This window comes from Chiloscyllium plagiosum, unplaced genomic scaffold (assembly GCF_037043375.1).
Source record: "Chiloscyllium plagiosum isolate Xiang-an unplaced genomic scaffold, Cpla_swu_hap1 HiC_scaffold_18, whole genome shotgun sequence".
NCBI classification, from domain to species: Eukaryota; Metazoa; Chordata; class Chondrichthyes; order Orectolobiformes; family Hemiscylliidae; genus Chiloscyllium; species Chiloscyllium plagiosum.
The window spans coordinates 54212249-54237344 of NW_028270156.1; the positions used below are offsets into that span (position 1 = coordinate 54212249).

Consider the following 25096-nt stretch of genomic DNA (forward strand, 5'->3'; position numbering starts at 1 on the left):
TATACAGATTCATAATAATCTTTGTCCTTAAAATGTTCTGTCAGTTTCTCTCTCCACAGATGCTGTTTGTCCTCCTGAGCATTTCCTGCATTTTTGTTTTGAGCAATGAATGGCTCTTTGGTTTCAAAACTTACTTCCCTATTCGACATATAATGCGTCCATTAAGGCTGGACTAAACAACAGCAAATAATGACGGACAATCAGGCAAAAGCTTCTACAAGGTTGACCATTGAAAAAACAATCATGTGCTTAAGGACCTATATTCTTAATGTACAAACTTGAATGCAGATTGTTCTTCCCCAAGAGCTCAAACATGCAACATCTCTCAGGAGTTCCTTCCTGTTACAATCTAAACATACTCAAAGCAGTCCCAACATCAACTAATAAGTACTCCTTTCAGACATCTTTACAACCTTGCTATTGTACTATATTTCCAATAAGTTTCCTCAATGATAAATAAGTCACTTGGATCTCAATGAGACATTTCTTACTATTTTATTGATACACTTTCCTTTGGTTTACATATGTCTGAGATATGAAATTTAATTTGAATGAAAAAAATGTATGACTCGAACATATCTAATGGCTCAATAAGTAAATGGAGTAGCCACATAAACTAGGAGTGGGAAGATTACAGATTGTCTGATCTCAAGAGTGTAAACTACAAATCAGCCCCAATTAACCAGAGTGACCCAGGGAGAGAGAAAGAAAGTCAACCAGAGTTCCCAAACAACACTTTTCATGTAAGGACAACACCAAACATATTCTTGAGGGATATTCTTCAAAGCACTGATAAGTTGCAAGTGCCAGTATATTTGAAGAGGTATCCATCTCTTTGGCAGATGAAGGGAGGGAAGTAAACAAAATAACAATCCATGAAAGGTGTACAATTCCAGCAATACAAAAACAAACTTAGATCACATAATTCACAGACCTATATGTTATAGACAGGAAAAATTGGTTCCATTCCTATAGACTATAATTTGTTAGATAATACAGAAGCAGCAGCAGGACATTTTCTTTGAATCAGTCCTGGTTCCAGAAGAAAAGTCACTGCTTGACCTGTAAGAATAAATGAAAAGGGATGTTACAAGTTTAGGGTTTTACCTCAGACTTTCTCTAAAGTATATTGTTAGTCATGTGTTTTATATCCAGCAATGTGATCATAAAGTTCAATGTCCAACTGTACAATGACTCAACTCAGGACTGCAACCTCTTGTGATCTGAACTGGAATTTCATATCCACATGCCTCCATCTGCACCTGTAGAATTATTTTGTTGGCAAAGCAAGAAAACACTTGATAGATACATGCAAAGTTCCTTTATTTCTCAGCAAGTGAGCATACAGAGCAACAAGCAATGATATATGTCACTCAGTTTAATCAGTACTGCTTGTGTTTGCAATACAAGAAAGAATAATGAACTTATTGTGCTTCCCCTTGAGGAATTTAGCACAGTAGTAATATGGAGAAAGTGAGGATTGCAGATGCTGGAGATCAGAGCTGAAAAATGTGTTGCTGGAAAAGCGCAGCAGGTCAGGCAGCATCCAAGGAGCAGGAGAATCGACGTTTTGGGCATAAGCCCTTCTTCACGAAGAAACCCTTCCTTAAGGGCTTATGCCCGAAACGTCGATTCTCCTGCTCCTTGGATGCTGCCTGACCTGCTGCGCTTTTCCAGCAACACATGTTTCAGCTCCACAGTGATAGTATCCCTACCTCTGGGCCAGGAACCCTGGGCTCAAGTCCCACTTACTCCAGAGGTGTGTCAAAACACATGTCTGAACAGGTTGGTTAGAAATCTACTGTGCTTTCCACATCAGCTAGTCATTTTGCTTAATTTCAGCAAATTAATGTTAAACCACTATTTAACATGCCTAACCTTCTAGGCTCAGTGATGTTTTTAATCTTCATCATGGCTTGGAGGCTTCCCTCTGAGCCAGGATTTATTTCTCATCCTTCGGTGTTTTTGAGAAGATGGCAATGAAAATGTGCACTTTCAGTTTTCGATATATAAACCACATAAACATTTGGGTCACTGATTATCTCAAACAACTTAAACAAACCCTAGAAAAGTACTCATGGCCATGGATCAGACATTAGTTGTTGCACTGTGGATCCCACCAGGAAGACTGAAACTTGATCGGAATCCACAACAGTTCCATTACAGCCAGCTATCTGCTCGTTGGATGCTACCTGAACTGCTGTGCTCTTCCAGCACCACTGATCCAGAATCTGTGATTACATGACAGCTGGCCAATTAATAGAAGTGGGGGCATGGAGCCCATCCAACTATGTAACACTGATGGGATTCAGTGCAAGAATACCACCATTGGGTGATTTTAATCCATGATCTGACACTATTTCTAATATTATAGACAAGCCTTGTTTGCACACTCCCAAGACTTCTGAAAGCAGCTGAGTCAGAAGAGTATATCAAGTCAAAAGACTCTAAAAATATAATTGCAAATAGATGCTAATGAACAGATACCTCAGAGTTGAAAATATCTCTCAGCAATCTCAGTGAGATTAAAACTTGCAGTCAGAAACTGTGCACCATGAAAGAATGACATACAGAAAAAAATCTAATCCCACGGTTCAGCTCCAGGCGATCTGTGAACAATGAGATGTATTGGTCACAGTTGATGGTCACTTTCCAAAGGGAATGAAGTGTGCTGTGTGCTCTGTTTTACAGAGATATGGCTCACTCCCACTACACTTGACTGTGCTTTACAACTGGAGATTTCTCATTTCACTGAATGGACCATTTGGCATCCTCAGGCAAGGCGAGGGACGATGGGGTCTGTCTCCTAATTAACACCTCCTGATACTCAGATGTGGCGATGCTGGTGAGTTACACTCCCAAGACCTAGAATTTCCTTAGACTTAGTGCTATCCTTACTACTTGCCGTGCAAGTTTACCTCCGCTATCCTGACAATGGTCTACATCCCAGCAAGTGCAGAAGTGAAGAGTACACTTGATGTAGTATAGAATCAAATCAGTCTTGATACAGAATATCTTGAGGCTTTGTTCATCTTTGCCAGTGATTTCAACCAGGCCAACCTCAAGAACGGGCTATCAAAATACCATCAACACTTCTCCTATTCCAGCAGAGATTCAAACATCCTTGACCATTGCTATACAACCAAAGATGCTGACCACTCCATCTCCCATCCGCGTTTTGGAATATCAAATCACAACGCTCTGCTTCTCCTCCCAGCTTACAAGCCGAAATTGAAGTGCGAGGACCAGTACAGAAAGTAGTGCAGTGTTGATCTGAGGCAACAGAAGGGCTCCTATAGGACTACGTAGAGTCAGTGGGCTGGTCCATATTTAACAACTCAGCTGTTAACTGAAAAGTGTATGTTCCTACCATTTCAGACTTCATCAGTAATTGTATAGAAGACTGCATGTAAAAGAAGTTAATCTGAATGTTCCCCAAACAGAAACCATGGATAAACTGGGAGATTCACTCCTTAGAGGAGTCCAGGAATTGTCCACAGGTTACACAGTATTCACTCAGACTCACCCTCATGAGGTGGTGTAGGTCATTCACTTTCTTCCTAAACTGACCAGTCTTGCTGCTTCACATCACAACTGCTCACTTCCATTCAATTCCTGGCCAAGCCTTGTGGTTAGCTGGGAATGTTTTAACCTAACCAATACGGGTAATCTGGGTACGACCTTTATAAGGCTAAACATGCAGAGAGAGAATACCAAACTAAGCTTGAGACCCAGACCAACCACAGAGACATCCACTGTTTGTGGCAAGGTTTACACGACATAACAGGCTACCAAGCAAATTCAAACAGAATTGCAAGTTAACAGTACATTCCTACCCACTGAGCTCAAAGCATTCTGTAGTCACTTTGAACAGAAGGTCAGTGAAGTGATGTCATTTATCCCAACAGCCTCAGATGCTCATGGTCACCAATGCAAACGTTAGATTGGCCTTCTTGAGATGGAGTCAAAAAGTGTGGTGCTGGAAAGGCCCAGTCAGTCAGGCAGCATCCAAGGAGCAAGACAGACCATGTTTCGAGCACAAGCCCTTCATGAACAGTCGACTCCCCTACACCTTGGTTGCTGCCTGACCAGCGTGCCTTTCCAGTGCCACACTTCTTGACTCTGATCGCCAGCATCTGCAGTCCTCATTTTCTGCTTCTTGAGACCGAATCCATGGAAAGTAACTGGCCTGGATGGAGTCCTCAGCCATGTACCCTGATCCTGTGGGGACCAGCTGGCAAAAGTATTTGTAGTATCTGATCTGAAGTCTCCACCTGCTTCAAGACCACCATAATCTTGGTGCCGAAGAAAAGCTTTGCACATGCCTCAATGACTATAGCCTGGGGACTCTGACTTCCACAATTATTAGACGATTCGAAAGGTTAGTCATGGCCCACATCAACTCTAACCTCCCAAATTGCAATTTGCCTACTGGCACAACCGATGCTGGCCCTAACACTCATCCCTGGAACATCTGGATATCTACGTCAGGCTCCTACTTATTGACTACAGCATTGCCTTCAACACCACAATTCCAAACAAACTCATCTCTAAACTCCAAGACCTAGGTCTGGGCTCCCATCTCTGTAACTGGATCCTCGACCTCCTGATCCATAGACCGCAAATCAGTAAGAATAGGTGACAAAACCTCCACCACCAAAATCCTCAACACCAGTGCCCAGCAAGGCTGTGTACTCAGCCCTCAATTGTACTCCCATTATATGCTTACAACTGTGTAGCCAAATTTCACCTCAACTCCATTTACAAGTTTGTTGATGATACCATCATTGTAGGTCAGATCTTAAACAATGATGAGACAGAATATAGAAAATGAAGGAGCTGGTTATTGACTTCAGGAACTGGAGTGGAGGGCACATCCTTGTCTGCATCAATTGTGCTGAGGTGGAAATGGTCAAGAATGTCAAGTTCTTAGGAGCGATGGTCACCAACAATCTGTCCTGGTCCACCCACATCGATGTGACAGTCAAGAAAGTACAATAATGTCTCCAAATCCTCAAAAGGCAAAAAGAAATGTGGCATGTCCACAAGAATTCTTACCAATTTTTATAGATGCACCACAGAAAGCATCCCAGCTAGATGCATCACAGCGTGGTATGGCAACCACTCTTCCCAAGACCACAAGAAACAAAAGAGAGTTGTGAACACAGCCCAGTTCATCAAGGAAACTAGCCCTCCATCTGATCTCTCATTCTGCACTTTCTCTGTGGCTATAACACTGTATTCTGTACTCTTCTGTTACGCTGATACACTTGATATGGTACAATCTACCTATATAGCATGCAAAACAATACGTTTCACTGTACCTCAGTAATGATAACAATAAATCAACCAACATAAAACATTCCCAGCTAACCACAAAGCTTGGCCAGGAGTTGAATGGAAATGAGCAGTTATGATGTGAAGCAGCAAGACTGGGTCCAGTGCAGGAAGAAAGTAAATGACCTACTCCACCTCATGAAGGTGAGTCTGAGTGAATAGTATGTACCTGTGGACAAATATGTGTAAGGCACCCCCTCTCTACTCCAAAATTTGCATGGATCAAAGCTCTTCCCTGGACCTCTACTGAAAATCAGGTTCATTCTCATACTGAGACAAAGAAGCCAGTCATAAGATGCCAGCTTTATCTAGTCAGTTTCTGAAGGCATGGAAGACTCTTACAAATCCAGTCAATCACCATAAAGATTTTACTGAGGTTCGAGCAAATTTGGTTTAAGGAGTTGACAAGAAGCTTAATTTATTTCCTGCCATTAGACACCAGCTTTGTCACTTTGCATCCTTTCCACCATACACTTGATGATACACATATTGACTGCTGCTGAGGTTCAGTTGGGAATCCTCCCATACAATTCTCTCGGACTTTCCACCAGTTTTGCCTGCTCCAACAATCTTCACTAAATTCCTCCCCTTATTCTCCCAATATATCAATTGTTGAGTGTCACTAGCAACTGGTTATTGTTTTCAATCTTTGGGGAAAGTTTAGTTCATGAGCATTTTAACCATTATGTGTATGTGATATTTTAAAAAATGTGAACATATTTTGTTTTAGAATGTAATATTTAAATCCTTGTTCCAAACCTTTAATATGCAGCAAAACAAAAGTTGGAAAATAATAACCACAGATTGATATAAAGTTATCATGCACTACAAACAGTCACATTAGATGGCAAAGTTTTAAGGAGATAACCACTTAGTGAAAATAATTCTTTTTCATTTTCAGTAATATTGTACTTTATGCTTAATGACATCTTTAATATAAACATTTGGAATTTCAAAACATAAATCAAGCCATCATTTGCCCTAGAGTTATTTCAATAGTCAGTCAGTCTTTCACAACCAACTCCCATTGCCCATAACAGAGGCAACCTCCAGCCTCAAGGTCCAGATTACACAGGAACCCAACTAACTCTGGAACCTTTCATAAATGTATTTTTTCCAAAACACGAGGTAGATACTGGCATTCTTATGGCTCAATTTAAGACAGCATTTTCCTTTCCCCCTTCACTGTTCAAGCTGGGAACAACCCTTCTCAATTCAACACTTACTCTCCCAAACACAGTTCATTCTGGCACTTCTATCTTTGCTCCCTCTCAATTAATGTTAGAGTGCACTGCTTTGGGTGGAAGAAGAAGGCAAGTGCTAGCATAAAGTTGAGATCTACAAAAATCAGGTGGACATAAAAGCTCTCTTAGCTCTACACAAAGAATATATGTAATTCTCTTAGCACCATGGCCAATATTCATTCCTAAACCAACGGCCAATATTCATTCCTAAACCAACATTATCAAAACCGATTAATGGGAGTTTACTATGTGCAAATTCGCAAACACATTTGCCGACAAAGCCTCAGTGGTTAATAGCTGTGCAGCATTTTGGATTATCCTGAGGATATGGAAGGTGCTCTGAATAAGAAAAACTAAAAGTATGTGGTCACCAGAATCATTTCTCAGTGCAATGATGAAACAAAGATCTAATCCCTAAACACGAAATGTTAGCTGCTGCTATATTTGTGTTCTCCTTTGGTCAACATCTCCTCAAATACTGATCACAGAGTTCAACAGGCCAGTCAAAATCCAGAATTGTCCCAATTCAGTGAGATTATCCAGAACATAAGGTGGCCGTCATATATGCAAAGGCACAGCCATTGATGTCACCTGGTCGTGACAGGACAGGTTGCAGAAAGTGTCTGTGCATGCACCAATGATGTTAATACATTCTGTGACACTGATCATAAGACCATAAAATGCAGGAGCAGAAGTAGGCCATTTGGCCCATCAAGTTTGCTCTGCCAATCAATAAAATCATGGTTTATCTGGTAATCCTTAACTCTACTTTTTATTCTATTTTCACTCTATAATTCCAGATTACCTGATTAAATATCATCCTATCTAAGCCATAAACAGACTTAATAATCCTCCCAGCCTCTGTAGCCCTTTGCAGTATAAATATCCACAGATTCACTACCCTTGAAGAGAAAAATAATCACCACATCCTCATCTAAAAGTGCAACCCAAAACTCACCATCATCAGCACACGTCACACCGACGGATTGCCTGGCAGCTAGTGACTCTTGAAGTGTAGACAAAGGATGTTTTGGTTTTTTTTGGGGGGGGGGGGGGGGGGCAGGGTGTGGGGAGAGGCAGTTTGGAGGAAGGCCTGTACCAGCAGCAGGGTTGGGAACAAGACCTGCACCACTGTCAGGGGCTGGGCCTTCATTGGGAGCAGGCGTGTTGGGTACAGGCTACACTGAACAGGCTTCAAACTAACATTTTCTTTGTCATCCAGGGGATTTAAACACCTGCTTTCCATCGTTTGAGAATGATGTCAGCTTTCTTTCTGCTCTTTGCATCACCTACATGTGGCATGCATGGGATACTCTGACAATTGAATTATAGTATGGACTTCCCAATGTTACCTTCATTTAAAGCAAATTTCTTTCCTGAATCACTTAAAACAACTTCCAAGGCAGAGTGCCGAAACCCACAAGGCCTTATCAAAACAATGGTGACTTGCTTTGTCGAAAACTGAAAGTGCAGTTTATTTCCAAGGTAATTAATTCCAGTAATCCATAGTTCACCCAGACTGTCTGAGATAGTGGGATCAAAGTATAGATAGTTTTTCATTATCCTGCAAAGGAAAAGGACAAAATACAGATCAGAAGAGCAATTTTCAGACAAAAAGTTTGGTCTGCATTGTGATTGTAACTAGAAGCAGTAATAGCTATAATAAAGGCACTTTCCTGAGTAATCTATATTACAAAGAATTGTTGACGCGTGGAAATTGTTCAGTTAGGAAAAAGGATTCCAAGGTCAAGATTTCACCATACGTTCAAAAATCAGGAAGTTAGGAGTAAGATTGGCAGTCAGATTGTCTTTTTTTAAAAAACATTCAAGATAATGAATCAGTGAGTCACATGGAAAGACACTGAAGCAGACAGTATAGTAAGATGGAATGGTCAAAATTCTCACGTACTTGCATACATCCACAGTACTTCTGTGTTTAGCTCTTTATCTTAATTCCAATTCTGAATATTAGGAACGTCTTTCAGCAAGGAGGCCTATGACCAGTGGAGTGCCACAAGGATCAGTGCTGGGTCCACTACTTTTCATCATTTATGTTAATTATTTCGATATGAACATTGGAGGTATAGTTAGTAAGTTTGCAGATGACCCCAAAATTGGAAGTATAGTGGACAGCGAAGAAGGTTACTTCAGATTACAATGGGATCTTGATCTGATGGGCCAATGGGCTGAGAAGTGGCAGATGGAGTTTAATTTAGATAAATGTGAGGTGCTGCGTTTTGGGAAAACAAATCTTAGCAGGACTTATATAATTCGTGGCAGTGTCCTAGGGAGTGCTGCTGAACAAAAAGACCTTGGAGTGCAGATTCATAGCTCTTTGAAAATGGAGTCGCAGGTAGATGGGATAGTGAAGAAGGCATTTGGTATGCTTTCCTTTATTGGTCAGACTGTGGAGTACAGGAGTTGGGAGGTCATGTTGCGGCAGTACAGGACATTGGTTAGGCCACTTTTAGAATATTGCGTGCAATCCTGGTCTCCTTCCTATCGGAAAGATGTTGTGAAACTTGAAAGGGTTCAGAAAAGATTTACAAGGATGTTGCCAGGGTTGGAAGATTTGAGATATTGGGAGAGGTTGAATAGGCTGCGACTGTTTTCCCTGGAGCGTCGGAGGCTGAGGGGTGACCTTACAGTGGTTTATAAAATCATGAGGGGCATGGATAGGATAAATAGACAAAGTCTTTTCCCTGGGGTGGGGGAGTCCAGAACTAGAGGGCATAGGTTTAGGGTGAGAGGGGAAAAATATAAAAGAGATCTAAGGGGCAATTTCTTCACACAGAGGGTGGTACGTGTATGGAATGAGCTGCCAGAGGGAGTGGTGGAGGCTAGTACAATTGTAACATATAAAAGGCATCTCGATGAGTAAATGAATAGAAGGGTTTGAAGGGATATGGGCCGGGTGCTGGCAGGTAGGACTAGATTGTGTTGCGATATCTGTTCAGCAAGTTGTACCAAAGGGTATTTTTCCGTGCTGTACATCTCTATGACTCTAAAAGAGGCAAAGCCTGGCCTATGCACCTGCACAGAACTACACCAAAAAGTAGCAATCTGACTTCTGCAGGAGAAGTATTTTCCATATGTTGATACAGTTAGTGATGACAACCCCACTTCTCAGAAAAATCATGCTAAATGTCTATAGCTTGCAAAAACAAAATCTTAAATGATTAGCAAATCTTGAAGAAACCTCCCAAAAAGCTCAGGGAATAAAACATTGCTCTCAGTGCTACAGAACTTTGTTAAGCTTTAGAACTTCTTGGAGAAAAAAATTAGTCACATCCCATCAGAGGTCTAACACACTAACGCCGATTCCACAGAACAAAAGTGTTTTTCTCAACATCAGCATCTTGGCACAAGGAGGCGCAGATGTGAGGAGAGAAGTATTGATTTAGTTGCAATTCTGGAATATTGTATGTACTTGAGTCACTTGCTGCAAAACTAGACTTTTTAAAAATTGCTTTCCAAAAGTGCAGTAGGATAAACAGAGAAGATGGGTCATATAAATTGGAAAGTTCTCAGATTGAATTCCTAGTTGGTGCTAAATTTAACCCTCTCAATTCAGAGAGAAGAGATGGAGTTAGGGCTAAGGAGAGATAAAATAGCCAGAGTTCCTGACCTTGGCACATATCCAGTGACCCTGTTTGGAAATTCTGTCTTTGTGTATATAATTAAGTTATGGACAGGATCACCTAAGCTAACTACATTCCTTGACTGTCGCCCAACAGATACACACACAAAATATGATTACTTGTTAGAGATAGTAATATTAGTGGTTTATCACCAAAGCACTTAGAACTGAAGAAAGAGCATTAATTAAAGAGAGAGCACGTAGAAGAAAAATATACAAATACCCTATTCTGATATACATCTTTATGGAAAAATAAAATTTGTGTATAATAGATTATTGTATATCTGAATGACTCAAATAAAAATTAGCTATATTTACACTGACCTGAAGCCAGTGTAGCCAAATAACACTGTTTGCATGAAGCCACCCATTCCGGTCAGGAAATTCACAGCTCCTGATCCATCTGGATTTTCACTCCAAACCTGACTTAGGGGATAAGTAAGGGCAAAATAAGTATCCAGAAACTTTTCAGCAAGCTCCATGCTTATCCTTTGATTCAAATTCTGTATACAGCATTAATGATGACCCGACTTAGAAATAAAAGAATTCATTCCTTTATCTAATCCATAGAGGAACAGCCATGGCTCAGTTATTGGTGCTTTCACCTCTGAATCACAAACTTCTATGTTCAAGCCCTAGACCAGAACATGAGCACAGAAATGACGTACCGAGGAAATACAGCAATATTGGAGGTGCTATCGGTCAGATGAGACATGAATCGAAAGCCCCATCTGCTGGCTCTGATTAACATAGCAGATTTCATGGCACTATTTTGAAGTAGGGCAGGAGAGTCATCCCCAGTGTCCAGGCCAATATTTAACTCTCAATCAACATCACAAAAACAGGCATGTAAATGACCAATGAGAACCACAATAATATGTATAGATAATAATCACATCCAATACCCTGCTCTCCACACCACATCACTACATAGCTGTCTCTAGGAATTTGCTTAGTGCATTTTGACTGTTGAGTTTTCTACATTATAACACTGACTACATTTCGCAAATAACCCAGCATGGAGTAGATGGAACCTTGTGGGGCATGCGAGCCAGACATGGCTAAGCACTTAAGAAAAGTCTGTCATGTTGAATTTTTAATGTTATTTCCTTATTTTTCTATGTTATACTTACGATTTTGTACGTAGGCACCATTATACTCAAGATGACGCTGAGAATGGTGACTTTGTACACTTTCACTGTTCTCTTGAGTACATGTGACAATAAAATCTAATTCTAAACCTATACCTATGAAATGCTTTGAAATGTTCATTTCTCATGAAAAGTATTATATGAATAGAAGTCATGTTAATTTACCTCAGCAGAGTAAGCAGGAGCCTGCTACAGGTAACCTCAGTGACACAGGCATCAGGAGGATGTGAAAGGGATTGGCATCAGAGACTGATGTCACATTTCAGTAAGGTGATCAAATAAGGAATTCCTTACAGAAATTTCAGGGCATGGTAACAAGCAAAAACATATATCCTTACTAAATTCAGGGATGAAAATTACAGTTCTGAATATATATCAAGATTAAAGTTGCAGAAAATCTAAATTTCCTGGTAGAACCCCCAACAAAATTTAATATTCTTTCCTTCTGCACTTATATCCTCTTGAGTAAATTTCAATTCTACCTTTGTTCTGAAATAAGCTTGTGTACGTTTGTTGTTAAAAATCTTTTGTGAAGGCCTTGGTTAGCCTTTTATAGTTTTATAGTTTGGTATACATGCAATTGTACAGAGCCTCAAAATGTTTTGATGGCATTACCTTGAATGGTTCCTGAATGTGGCTGTAACATTTGCTAAATTGATGCTGAGCCTGACTAACATTCTTCAGCTCCAGCCAACCGATTGCAAACATACTCTGAAAAAGAAATGTGTTTTTAAAAAACACAGATATTGACTATTTTGATTAAATTAATAGCCAATGGAACAGGAAATTTCTGGTTTGCCAGAATGTTACCAAAATCCAAAGCCTTTGCAATAACCAATACTTTCAGCCGGTTTCTTAGTATCACTTGGAGTGAATCAAATTGGCTGAAGTCCTGCATTTGTGATGCTGGAGACCTTCTGAGGAGACCAAGATGGACCATCTACTCAGCACTTCTGACTGAAGGTTGCTGCAAATTATTCAGCCTTATATTTTATACATATGCTGGGTTCCCCCATCATTGTGGATGGGGTTGTCTGCGGAGCTTACCTGAACAGATAGGCAGTAAAAGTTAAAAATACACTAACTTCTGGCTAACCTTCAAACTGAACTTCCCTCCACAGTGATCTGGACCCAACTCAACGCCCCATTCCTGACCCTAGGCATTGACTTGACCTCCCCTACCTCCCCCCCCCCCCAGCCCTCCACCTCGGCTCAATCCCTTCCATCCCCAACTACACAGTCCCCAACCAACTAGACCTCAACCTTTCTACTCACTCATGCAACCATTGTTCTACTTTAGCTATACTAGTAGCTAAAGTTGACAAGCAGGAGGCTGGAAGAACACAGCAAGCAAGGCAGCATCAGGAGGTGGAGAAGTCAACCTTTCGGGTACAACCTTTCTCCAGGAATGGAATGGGAGTAGGGGAGCAGATAAAGGTGAGGGTGGGCTAGGGGGGGGTTTTGGGTGGAGAGAGGAGTGAAGCGGTGAGGTAGGGATAGGTAAAAACACAGGCCGTGGGTACGACCTGGTTGGTTGATGGGAGGAATGAATCCGTTTGGTTGCTGGAAGGAAGGGTCAGTCAGAGGAATGGAGTGGGGGAGGGGGGGAGCAGTGATGAGGGGCTGGACAGGGAGTCAGGAGATGGGAAGAAATGTTTTTGAAACTGGAGAACTCAAAAGTTGAGTTCTCCAGGCTGTAGGCTGCCCCAGGCAGAAGATAAGCTTCTCTGATAACCAAAGGTTTTCAACATGCCCTGTCACTCCATCCTTGATTATGGACTCCAGTAATTTCCTGAAAACAGATGTTAAATTGGCCAGTTTCTTATTCCCTCTTGATTATCCACATTTTAGATACTACTATACTGTGATTAAAGCAGCATCATTCTGTGCCTGTTGAATTATCACCTTCTACTAACCCAGGTCATGGCAGGTCCATCCTGAGCTGTCACACCTTCATACATCACCAAGTCATTTTTCCGCACCTGAGTACTCATGGGATACATGAGTGGGTAACCGAGTAGCACAACATCAGCTTGTTTCACGACGACTCCTGGAACACAGAAATATAATTTAAGCACGTAAGATGCTGTAACCAAATCTTCAGCAGCACATACAGTGTGAGAAACTCCAAGATAAAGTATTTTAAAACTCTAATCAACTTTTTATCTTCCTTTCCTTGGACACAAACACCAGTAATGTCTTGCCCAAGTGAACATTGTTCAAATGGGCTTAACATCACAGTTTCACTCAATAATATCGATACAAATAGCCTTCCCAGTAAGGATTATTGGTTTGTGATCAAGACTGGAATCCCTGACTATTTTCTTCCAATTTAAAGGCTGAGATAGACAGACGTCTAATCATTAAGGGAAACAAGATTTATGATGATAAGGCAAGGAAGTGGATTTTAGGATTATTATATCAGTCATGATTTCATTGAATGCCAGAGTGGACTTGATGGGCCAAAGAGCCTACATTTCATTGTATGTCTATGGTCTTATGAAGCACTGAAATTAACTACGCTGCCTCAGAAGATAAACACAAGGATACAAGAAACTTAAGAAATAAACAAAATAGGAGTAGGGCGTAGGCTACTTAGCCCTCGATCCTGTTGAGCCACTTCAATAGGGTCATGGCTGATTGGCTCATGACTAACTCCACCTCCCTGTCTTGCATAATCTTTGACTCCCTTAAGATCAAAACTCTGTCTAATTTAATGGTGAATATATCCAAAGATACAGCCTCCATTGCTTTCTGGGGTAGTGAATTCCAAGGTCAACAACCCTCTGAGAAGAAGTTACTCCTGAATGCCATCTTAAATATTTTTAAACTGTGGCTCCTAGTTCTAGATTTCCACAAGATTTCCATCTTATCCTATCAATATCACAGCCTGGATGTAGGAACAATCCAAGTGCCAGGGAAGTAGCCTTTTTTTGAAAGGAGGGGAAACTTGGACAGTGGAATATCAGAATTGCTCACCAATGTCTTTCACCTCCATATTTTCGCATAAAGGGGCTCCCAATGGCAATAGCTGCACACCAGTTCATGGTGGAGAGCCAGTCAAAGGATAATTAGCCATTAAATTCTGTCTTTTAATGCAATATGAAAGAAGGCATATTGTTTCTGGGCAATAAGGAGAACCTAGCAACACATCAGAATGCAGAAGGCATTGGAGGCAGCCATAAATGCTGCGATCACAGAACTGTGAAACTGAAATGGCCAGAAACATTTTTGCGGAGAAGCACGTGTGAAGGATCAGGACCCCTACGTGCTCCCAATACCTGAAAAGTTGTGGGAGAGGATTCTGCCCTTCCTTCTTCAGCTTGGGTTACGTCAAACCTTCAGTCAAAAGAAAGTGAGAAACCATAGTGGGTTCTGATAAAACAAATCATGTGGCAGGAAGAGAGGGGAAGGTTGTTGAAGAAGGATATAGTAAGGAAGTCTGAAGTTAATTCTTCTGCACCTGACTTATATCCATCAAACTCAGGATGATACTGCTTCAAAGGGTCAAATGGCACTTTGATTTTCTCAGCTATTTTCATCCATTTTGATGGAACAGTAACTTTTAAACGTGATCCCAATTCTGTTGCAAACTGGAGGCTGGAAAAAAATAAATAATTTAAATCTACTGAATTACTTGAAGATTAGTTGTAAATTTGATGTCTAACACAATGTGGCAAATGAAAGACTTATCTATAACATCAATTACACCTTAACTCACACAGACCCGTTGTCCAGTCACGCACATGCTCACTCATCTACAATGACTCCAGGTAAGGCTAAACCTTAATTTTAAAATTCAAGTCTTTACATCAAATATCTCCATGACCTGCCCTTCCCCCAAAACATCTGTAATTCCCCCCAATCCCAAAACTGCCCATGTTATTTGCATGTCTCTGATTCTGGTCTTTTGCACTTTCATAATCATAACTGTTTCACTGGTAGCCATGTCTTCAGTTGCCTAGGCCCAAGCTCTGGAAGTGTTGCTATATAGCTCTCTGACTCTCAATGTTACTTTCCACATTGAAGACTCTTCTTAAAATCTCTTTGATCAAGTTTTGGGTCAAATAACCTATTATATGCTTATGTGGTTTTGTGGTAAGCAACTGGTTTTGTAATGCTCCTGTGAAGTGCCTTGGAATGTTTCATTACATTAAAAGCACCATGTTAGCATTGTACCACTCAGAAGTAAGCATTCTTCAAATCCTGCGATGAGGTTAATTCCTGCAAGGGTGGTCCAGCTTCTTGATTTAATGAGATAGTTTGAAGATAAGCAGTTGTTATCTCCTCCTCAAATTCCATAAGAATAGATAAATTGAGAATTACATACAGATATGTTGCCATTAATGGTATAGTGCACCACTATTCTGATGTTCTTGGCCAATAAACCTACTGCAATACGTACTTCTCACTTGTTCTCCACTCTACTGATGGCTGCATGCAAAAGTCACTGAATGGTATTCTAACATAGGAACCCTAGCTGACTTCTCTCCTCTCTTGCCCTAGATGCTACAGCCAGTCATTGCTGTTATACAGGGAGCTTTCCTGAACTAGGAATGATGAAGTAGGTAACAGCAGCAAGTGTGGCACAATGACATTCACATAATTAAGGTGTAAGTGACGACGTGACGGATATCAGTGAGACAGAAGACACCAGTCTAGAATCAGTGAGGTCCAAGACACTACAAAGGAGCTGTATTTGACAACTACTATGTATAGATGTAAATAAAAGTATCACACCACATAAAGAATTGATGAGATTTACTCCATAATAAGGAGCAAGCAGCCTTCGGGACAATGCATGGAGACACTGATAGACTGTGATACTCCAGATCAATATGTTAATCTGCAAGTAGCAGTTCTGATTTAAAATTCAAGACAAAGCACCAATGTTGAGGTTTATGTGAGGCTTGGAGGGCAGTGTTGGTGGTCCCACATGCCTGCTGCTCTTTAACTCTGCTGAAGCGTCATCTCAACTCGAAACACTAGCTTGCTCTCCCCATAGATGCTGCCTGACCCACTGTGATTTCCAGCATTTTTTTATTTCAGTGTCTACTGCTCTTGTTCTTCCAAGTAGTTAAGATTACATGCTTTGGTAACTTAGTGCAATACTTAGTCAAATTGCATATATTTCAGTCACAATGGTAGAGGTAGTGGATGAGTTTGAAATAATGGCTAGCGTGCAAGTCAAAAAGAATATTTTATCCTAGATGGTATCAAACTTCTTGAGTGTTGTTACAATTGCACCCATTCAACAAAGTAGAGAATTCTCCATCATACTTATGACTTCAGACAAGTAGGTGATGGACAGGCAATAAACCGCTCTCTAAGGAATACAGCACTGAATCCATAGTTAATGATGGTTGGGGATTTGGTACCAGGTAAAACCATTGAGTGTTAAGAATAATTGGGTTTTCTCTTGTTAGAAAATGGCTATTGCCTATGACTTGTTTTGTAAAAATGTTACATGCTACCTATCAGCACAAGCTGATGTTAGCATGTATCTGAGAAACTGTTAATTGAACTGAGCACTCTGATATCATCAGCACACACTCCCACGTGACTTTATGATGTTGGGAAAGTCACTGGTAAGGCAGCTGTTACACGACGCTACCCTGAAGAACTCCAGCAGTGATGTCCACACCCTGTGACACCTTTGGAAGATTGCAAATGGTTGAAATAACAAAGTTGCTCACCAGAGTTTCACCTCTCCTATCTGGGTTCAAATTCAATTTATGCTGAAGGATTTTTTCGCTGTTAAGTTAAAGGTTCAAATGAGCAATTTTGTGCAGTTCCAATTCAGTTGGAGGTAACACAATAAAGCGTACAGACAGCAGCTTAGATTTGGCAAATATCACATTGCTGCTTTTGGAAAGTCTTTTTTCTGAGGATGGGACAGAGAGGAGAAAGCTTTGTGATGCACCCAAAGTAGTTATGTTCATTTTCAAATGTCTAGACTAAAAGTGCATGAAAACAAAGAAAAAGATTTCATAAACATTTTTCAAACAATCTTTATCTTTCTTCCTGTGTTTCATTCTGAGGATTGGTAACAACACAAGTTCAACACTTATAAAACTAAATATAATGAAAGCTTGAAATATGACAAAAACAGGAATGCTGGAAATACTCAACAGATCAACTTTCACAGAAAGGTCATCTACATGAAAAGATATTTTTATTTTTCCCTCCACAGAAGCTGCCAAACCTGCTGAGTATTTCCAACTACTTTTTCAATTTCAGTTTATTATTGGTCTTGTATTTTCATAAGAGTTAGTGCCACAATTTCAGCTGTTTCTTATTACTCAAGGCTAGTAACTGTAGAAAAATGAGAAAATGAAACTTCACCTCCCCTGTCCCATCCTCACCTGTACTTGGCCACCACAGCAGTGTAGGCAGAATTGGTAACATCAGATTGATATTCATCAGGTGGCATTACTCCTTGAAGAAATTACATGCAGTGAAATAATCAGCGAGTCACCAACAGATGGGTTCCTGGATACTTTTCACACAATGTTAGTTACCAATCATGCAACAAATGAGAAAAGGCCACTTGATTCTTTCAACTCATTCCATTCATGCATTAAATTTGCCCTTTATAATATCTGATTTTATTTTCTATCACATTTGCCTTTATTACCTTGCTTGATATTTTATTCCAAAGAGTTCCCACTACTTCAGAAAAGCAATTCTTCCTGACTGCAGCCCAATTTGGACAAGGACTAATACAGAGGTACTGAATAAATTCAACATGACAACTAATTGATAGCATTCAGAGGCCATGAAAATAGCTGCCATTAGAGATGAAGGTCAAAGATTGCAGCAGGAATGTTCTTCAGAGACTGAGGTTTATAGAATTATAGAAATACAGCACAGAAGGGGGTTATTTTGCCCATTATGTCACGCTGATTCTTTGAATTAACAGTCATATTTAATCTCATATCCCATGTATTATCCATTAAAACCTTAATAGGAAGAATAAATAAAATACTTTCTGCATTCTATCTCAAATGAAGTACTTGGTTATGGATGCCTGAAATATGGAAATGGGTTTTATTTCCGGTGTTAAGGCACTTCATTTTAGGATGAAAGTGTCAGGGACAGGGAGGTGTTACAGTGAATGAGGCATGTACAGAGGCAGAAGTAGAAAAGTCTCAGCTTTTGCAAATTATATAACAGGTATGAAGTTCTTGTGGTTTGTACATATGAAAACAGAGGCTGCAAAGTGGATGTGCAAACAGACCATGGCACCATAGAGTAGGAAGCCTCCATCAGAGAAGAATAAAATAGGAATGTAATGGCATTGGGGACAGTATAACACAGTTTTCAGAAGAATATAGTGTAGTCAGTGTAGAATATAATGTTGCCTGCTCAGTACCAGAGTTTAAGATATCTACTCTAGCCTGGTTAGGACCTTGCAGTCAAAAGGGCAAGATCTAGTTGTTGAGTTTTACACAGGTAACAATGATGTAGACAGCACAAAGAAAGAAAGAAGTAGGACTATGAGCTGCCAGAGGTGAAGTTAAAAAGCAGAATGTCAAATGTAAATCATCTCTGAATTATTACTGGAGTGACAAGCAAATAGGTGATGTGTAAATAAAATTCAATATTTGAGGGCATGGCTCAAAGATTGATATGGAATAACTGGTCTTCATTCACGAAGCATGGCACCAGGCCTCATGAAAATGGGAGCTATACCATTGGGAGAGTCTTCACCTGAACTATGCTGGAACCAATGTCTTTTTAAACCATATATCTACAGTGATAGAGATGGCTTTAAATTAAATAGTGGGGTGAGGGATCAAACAAGGGACAGTATGATAAATTAAAAGGAGAGGACAAGACATGAAAGTAGGTTAGCAATAAGGGTATTGATAGTCTGAGCATGGCAGGAAGGGACCAAGCAAAGAAACTTAAGAGTGCAACAGCAGATAAGGCTAAAGATTTGAATAGTAAAAAGATATAGCAAAAGGCATTATCATCTATGTATTTTGGCTTGAAGAAAATTGTTGAATGTTGGCAATATTGCAATTCATCCTGGCAATTAGTTTGCCTTGAGTCTGCCACATGCACATACAGAAAATCAGTTGGTTGCTGTAATGCCTGCTTCATAATTTGTAATGTGTTGTACTGTTTTAAACACACAAATTCATAGCATTGCAATTCCTTTAATAACTTTAGGCTGACCTAAAATTTTTCTGCTTTTAATAAACATTTTGGAACTTGTGTTTGCACCAAATATTCTGTGAAAATTCGGTAAAACACAGACCCACTCGAGAGCTTCTGTGTAATAGTTAAGGTTAAAATATTGCCGACCATTCAATGATAGGAATGTGACAATGTTTGACTCTTTTGATCTTGGTGCAGCTGACAGAGTGTCATAAAGTCAGAGGCATACAGCATGGAAACAGACCTTTCGGTCCAACTTGTCCATGCCAACCAGACATCCTAAATTGATCTAGTCCCATTTGCCAGCATTTGGCCATACCCTTCTAAACCCTTTCTATTCACATACCCATCCAGATGTCTTTTAAATGTTGTATTTGTCCCAGCCTCCATCACTTCCTCTGGCAGCTCATTCCATACAAGCACCACTGTGTGTGGAAAAAGTTGCCCCTTCGGTCCCTTTTAAATCTTTCCCCTCTCACCTTAAACCCATGCACTCACCTACCCTAGCAAAAAGACCTTGGATGTTCCCCAATCCATTGCCCCTCATGATTTTATAAACCTCTATAAGTTCACCCCTCAACCTCCAATGCTTAAGGTAAAAAATTTCAGCCTTTTCAGCCTCTCACCGTAACTCAAACCCGCCAATCCTGGCAACAAATCCTAAAAATCTTTTCTGAACCCTTTCAATTTTCACAACATCCTTCCTATAGCAGGGAAACCAGACTTGAACTCTGTATTTTAAAAGTGGCCTCACCAATGTCCTGTACAGACACAACATGACCTCTCAACTCTTATACTCAATGCACTGACCAATAAAGGCAAGCGTGCTAAATGCTTTCTTCACAACCCTGTCTACCTGCGACTCCACTTTCAAGGAACTATACACCCTTACCCCTAGGTCTCTTTGTTCAGCAACATTCCATAATTATTGGCCAAACATATATGTTTTCCTTCATCCCAGTGACCCTATTGGTCATAGGATCACTTGTAGACAACTCCATTGTGGTTATAGAACAAACATACTAGAAACTTCTCACACAAATGGGTAGGTAAATAGACAAGGCCTTTTCCCACTTCATTCAGATCTCATGTTTTTCCCTGGGGTGGGGGAATCCAGAACTAGAGGGCACAGTTTTAGGGCGAGAGAGGAAAAATTTAAAAGGGACCTAAGGGGCAACATTTCATGCAGTGGGTGGTGCGTGTATGGAATGTGCTGAAGAAGTGGTGGAGGCTGGTACAATTACAACATTTAAAAGGCATCTGGATGGATATATGAATAAGAAAGATTTAAAGGGATACGGTCCAAGTGCTGGAAAACGGGACCAAATTAGCTTAGGATATCTGGTTGTGATGGACGAATTGGACCGAAGAGTCTGTTTCCATCCTGTACATCTCTATGACTCTAATTATACAGATGAACGGCATAAGAAATGCTCTGAAATGTAAAATCTATCACAGAGGGAGATGTTTCAGCATGTAAATAAATTCTTAACAAATCAGTTAATAAAAATGATGCATTTCAGAGTCTTAGTGACATGGATCACATCCAACATGGTCTCAACTCTAAAATTTCCAATTTAGGGAGTTCTTGATTCTAAGTGTACCTCACACCTTCATCATCTAGCTGGATCTTCTTCCTTATAACATTTTCTGAGATCGAAAGTCTGAAGTGGTCAAATGACCCAACTTTTTGCTCAATTTCATATTTATTACCTTTGATGTCATAGCACTCCTCCAAAGGGTTCCAAGTCACTCGACTGCTCCAAAATTCAGCTATGTTGCTGACCACATACCAACCCCCATCCTTTTGGAAAAACTCCAGGTCCTAAAACCAAAAGTAAATCGTGAGAAATGACTGAGAATAGAAACTACAACTGTGGAAACTTGCAAAGACCTAAATGTTCTACTTTGGGAAAACAGTTTGAGTGTGACAGACCTGCTTGACTTTCTTAAGGAGAAATATCAGAATTCTATTCTCCTTACTGTAAAGGATCAGAGAGTGGTGGGCAGGATGTCCGTGATAGAATAAATATGGGATCTGAATGAAGTGGGTTTGAAGAGAAAATTGCACCTTGGTACCTCACAGTTTTAGCATTTTCAAAAAGCAACCATACAAGTTTCCAGCAGATTTCCACCTTTTACGAAAATAAAAAACAGTTAATGAAGTAAGACATTAAACTTCTATAGAAGATCATGGACTTAAAAGCCCCAAATGCACACTGTCCAGTTGTCCCAAATTCACATTTGAATTAAATTCTTCCAGTAGCCTTAAACTCTAGCATTTCCAGATTGCACACAGTGATGCTTCCAATCTCCCAATCTATAAGCCTTAAAAATTCATCACATAAATTTCTTCCTCATTGCCACAAATGTGCTTCCTTCTTCAACAAGCATAAAAGAAATTCAAAAACTTGAAGTTTGAAAATAGGAAACTATCAAAGGTGAAAAGACAAAACACCAACAAGGTTGAAATGCAAGTTATAAGTAGATATCAAAAAATATGGGTTTTTTTTAAATCCTTCACATCGCAGATTGAAGGGAGGTAATGAGTTCCAGTTTTCAAACTCAATGAAACAAAGACAGTCTTGATTTCAACATTGGGATATAGGGAAGAGGAAGATTATGTAAGGTAGAGCATTAACTGTTTACGAAGAACAAAAGTACAGTTCAGAACAGCAACTCTCCACAGTGATATTGAGAAAATAATTCAAAAAGAAAGACTGCAATGAATAAATTGATTTGAGCAAGAAATTCCAGAAGCATCATTCAACAGGTGACATTTTTCTTTTCATATCCAGAGTTCAAATCCGGAGCAATAAAAACATTGGTCGCAGTCTGCTATAAAGGAATGCTGCAGAAACAGTGCTCACCTGGGTGACGTAAAAATACTGCTGAAATGCAAATGAGATGTCACCATTGATGTGGATTTCTTTTAGTCCATAAACAGCTTCATTGCAAACCTCAAATCCAGTCACTGCACTCTCCCATGGGTATTTGGCACCCTTATGAAACAAGAGATATTAAACTTCATACACAGAGCCCATTTATGCAAGTAAAGCAGATTACTAGCAAATAATGAAATGCAGTGAGATTAACAGGAGCTGTAACTCTAAATATTTAATCAGTTTGGTAACAGAAGAAGCTTTTTAGAATTAAGTTTTAGATTTTAATTTCTAAAATAAATTTGATATACACCATCCACAAGTGAACGATTTACTCTTGTCTTACAGTATATGGTTCATCTGTGTTATGGTGTCAGCTCCTGTACAACAGGAAGCAATTACTGCCATCTGGTATTGTATATCTCAACACTAATTTTCATAAAATTAGTTAAGATGTGATCATAGCATAGAGCAAGTGGTGCTGAGAATAGTGTTTTATTGGTAGTATAGAAGATTATTTTCATTTATCAAACATTCCAAATGAACAAAGGAATCTCATCAATTTATTTTCACAGAAGAACTTGGATCATGCTACTGTTCAACTTTATTTACTCTTTTACACACTAATTTTGGGTGCCTACCATATTACATAACTGAGGTTTACATGAAAACCTTTTACATGAACCCGGAGTTACTGACAATTTTTCTGTACAATTTAATATCTACCTATCAGGGAATATCAGCTAACATAATAAATGTACACTGATCTAATAGAAGTTTTTTTTTATGGACAGATCATAAGGAATGTTGTTCTATTTACCACTGCAGGCACATAACAGTCCAGAAAGTAAAGTATTGGGTTCAATTATAACATCATACCAAACCTTTTCACACCAAAGTGAAATAATTCTCTGATGTTTACTTAGTCAAACAGAACTACAGTAGTCGTCATTCATTTCTGGCTGGATAATTTTTCTATGAAAATATGGAAAAGCACTATCATTTTGGCAGTTATTTATTTGTGGTCAGATGCCTTGTATTATTCAGGTTTAATGAACAATAGGAAACGGAGTGGAGCAAAACACATTTGTAAAGAAACATGTCAGACCTTCCTCTGCAAAAGAAGTGGAATGTGTACACCTGGGTAACTACCAGCTGCTCAGTTCAGTGTCAGGAAAAGCATCATCATAATACTCCTTTGAGAATAAAACATGGCAAGAATTCATGGAACCTCTTCAATATCAGGACCAGAAAAAAAACCCCACAAAACAAATAAAGGCAGGTATGGGACACTGAGCCCACAATGTGAAAAGAAATTTACTGTTCTGTTGCCACTTGCTTACCCTATATCCTTGTTGTCCAGCAATGATTTTTGCAGCAGGAAGTGTTTGAATGCGGTTCTTCAGGAGAATACGTGCCAACTCTGGATAAAATACTAGTACATTTGGAAACATCCAGATTTCCTAAAACAAACAAAGCCAAATTTTTTTAAAGGATCCTGGCAGCTAATAACTAGATCGCAGAACTATTAAGTTAATTAAAGAGGGGAAGCTGATGATGACATCCTGACATGGATCAGAAATTGGGATGGGCATTTTATAACAAAAATAGTAACTGAGCTCTCCAACAATTGTGGTTTAAAGTACCATCAATATGGTATGAGATTGAGGTTTGATCTCTAATTCATGTTCACATTAACTGATCTCACCCCAAGTCCAGAGCAAAATACTTCAGATTTCTTTTTGCTTTACAGAAAGGACTTAGGAAAAAAAAGTGACATCAGTGTTATCCAACACATTGGCCAGTGCGTGCATGGCTAATTCAGAATCTAGGTGCAACCTTGTTGATTATATTTTGTAACACACTCATTCATGTGATGTGAGCATCAATGTAAGGCCAACATTTATTATCCATTCCCAATTTCCTTTGAGTAGGTGTTGGTGAGCAGCTAGCCTTCCTGAACAGCAGTCCGGTGTCCACAATGTGTATCCACAATGCTGTTCATAAGGATATTCCAGGATTTTGACACAATAACTGTGTGAAGGAACTGGAATACAATTCAGGTGGTTTGTGACTTGGAGGAGGTATTACAAATGGTGGTGTTCTCACATACCTACTGCCCTTATCCTTCAATTAGTAGAGTATATGGTTTTGGAAGGTGCTGTTAGAAGAGATTTTAGTGAGCTGCTTCAATGCATCTTGTAAATAGTACGCAAACCAAAGTATCTACTGAACTTGGGGTGAAAGGAATGAATGAAGGTTTAAGGTGGTTGATAGGTACTGATCAAGTGGATTACTTGGTTCTGGATGATGCCAATCACAAGTGGGGGGCTATTCCTTCACAATCCTAATTTGTGTCTTACAGATGACGACTTTGGAGAACCAAGAGGCAAGCTCTTACTGTGATCTACAGAGTTGATATGGATAATCTTGTTATTGATGTCATGCTTTTGAATGTCATGGGGAGATGGTTGATTTCTATCTTAATGGTGAGGGTCATTGCCTAGCAATTGAATAAAAAGTGAACAATAAACATTTTTGTCAGTCATGTGATCTCAATATTTGAATAGCATTTGCATGTGTCCTTTTAACCATTTTGTCCATTTGTTGATACAACTACAATAGGGTGGGGCAGTCAATATATGTCCATAAAGTACAACTTCAAGTACATTGTAA

General features: G+C 39.7%; 1 protein-coding gene across 9 annotated transcripts in view; it reads right to left on the reverse strand.

The window, feature by feature from the left end:
* Positions 1–481: 481 nt before the first annotated feature.
* Positions 482–25096, reverse strand: part of pgghg (protein-glucosylgalactosylhydroxylysine glucosidase) — a 39473-nt gene continuing 14858 nt past the window's right edge. For 6 of the 9 annotated variants that reach the window (XM_043706056.2, XM_043706055.2, XM_043706052.2 and 3 more), the window contains 10 exons: positions 23764–23883; positions 22409–22540; positions 21252–21363; positions 17738–17810; positions 14836–14972; positions 13289–13422; positions 11988–12083; positions 10546–10643; positions 7934–8145; positions 482–1062 (listed from right to left, as the gene is read on the reverse strand). In XM_043706056.2, the coding sequence (XP_043561991.2) occupies positions 977–1062; positions 7934–8145; positions 10546–10643; positions 11988–12083; positions 13289–13422; positions 14836–14972; positions 17738–17810; positions 21252–21363; positions 22409–22540; positions 23764–23883 (1200 nt within the window). In that variant the 3' untranslated portion in view covers positions 482–976. Of the gene's footprint in view, positions 1063–7933; positions 8146–10545; positions 10648–11987; positions 12084–13288; positions 13423–14835; positions 14973–17737; positions 17811–21251; positions 21364–22408; positions 22541–23763; positions 23884–25096 lie in introns of those variants that run through there. The other 3 variants (XM_043706057.2, XR_015760190.1, XM_043706058.2) reach the window with 3 other exon arrangements.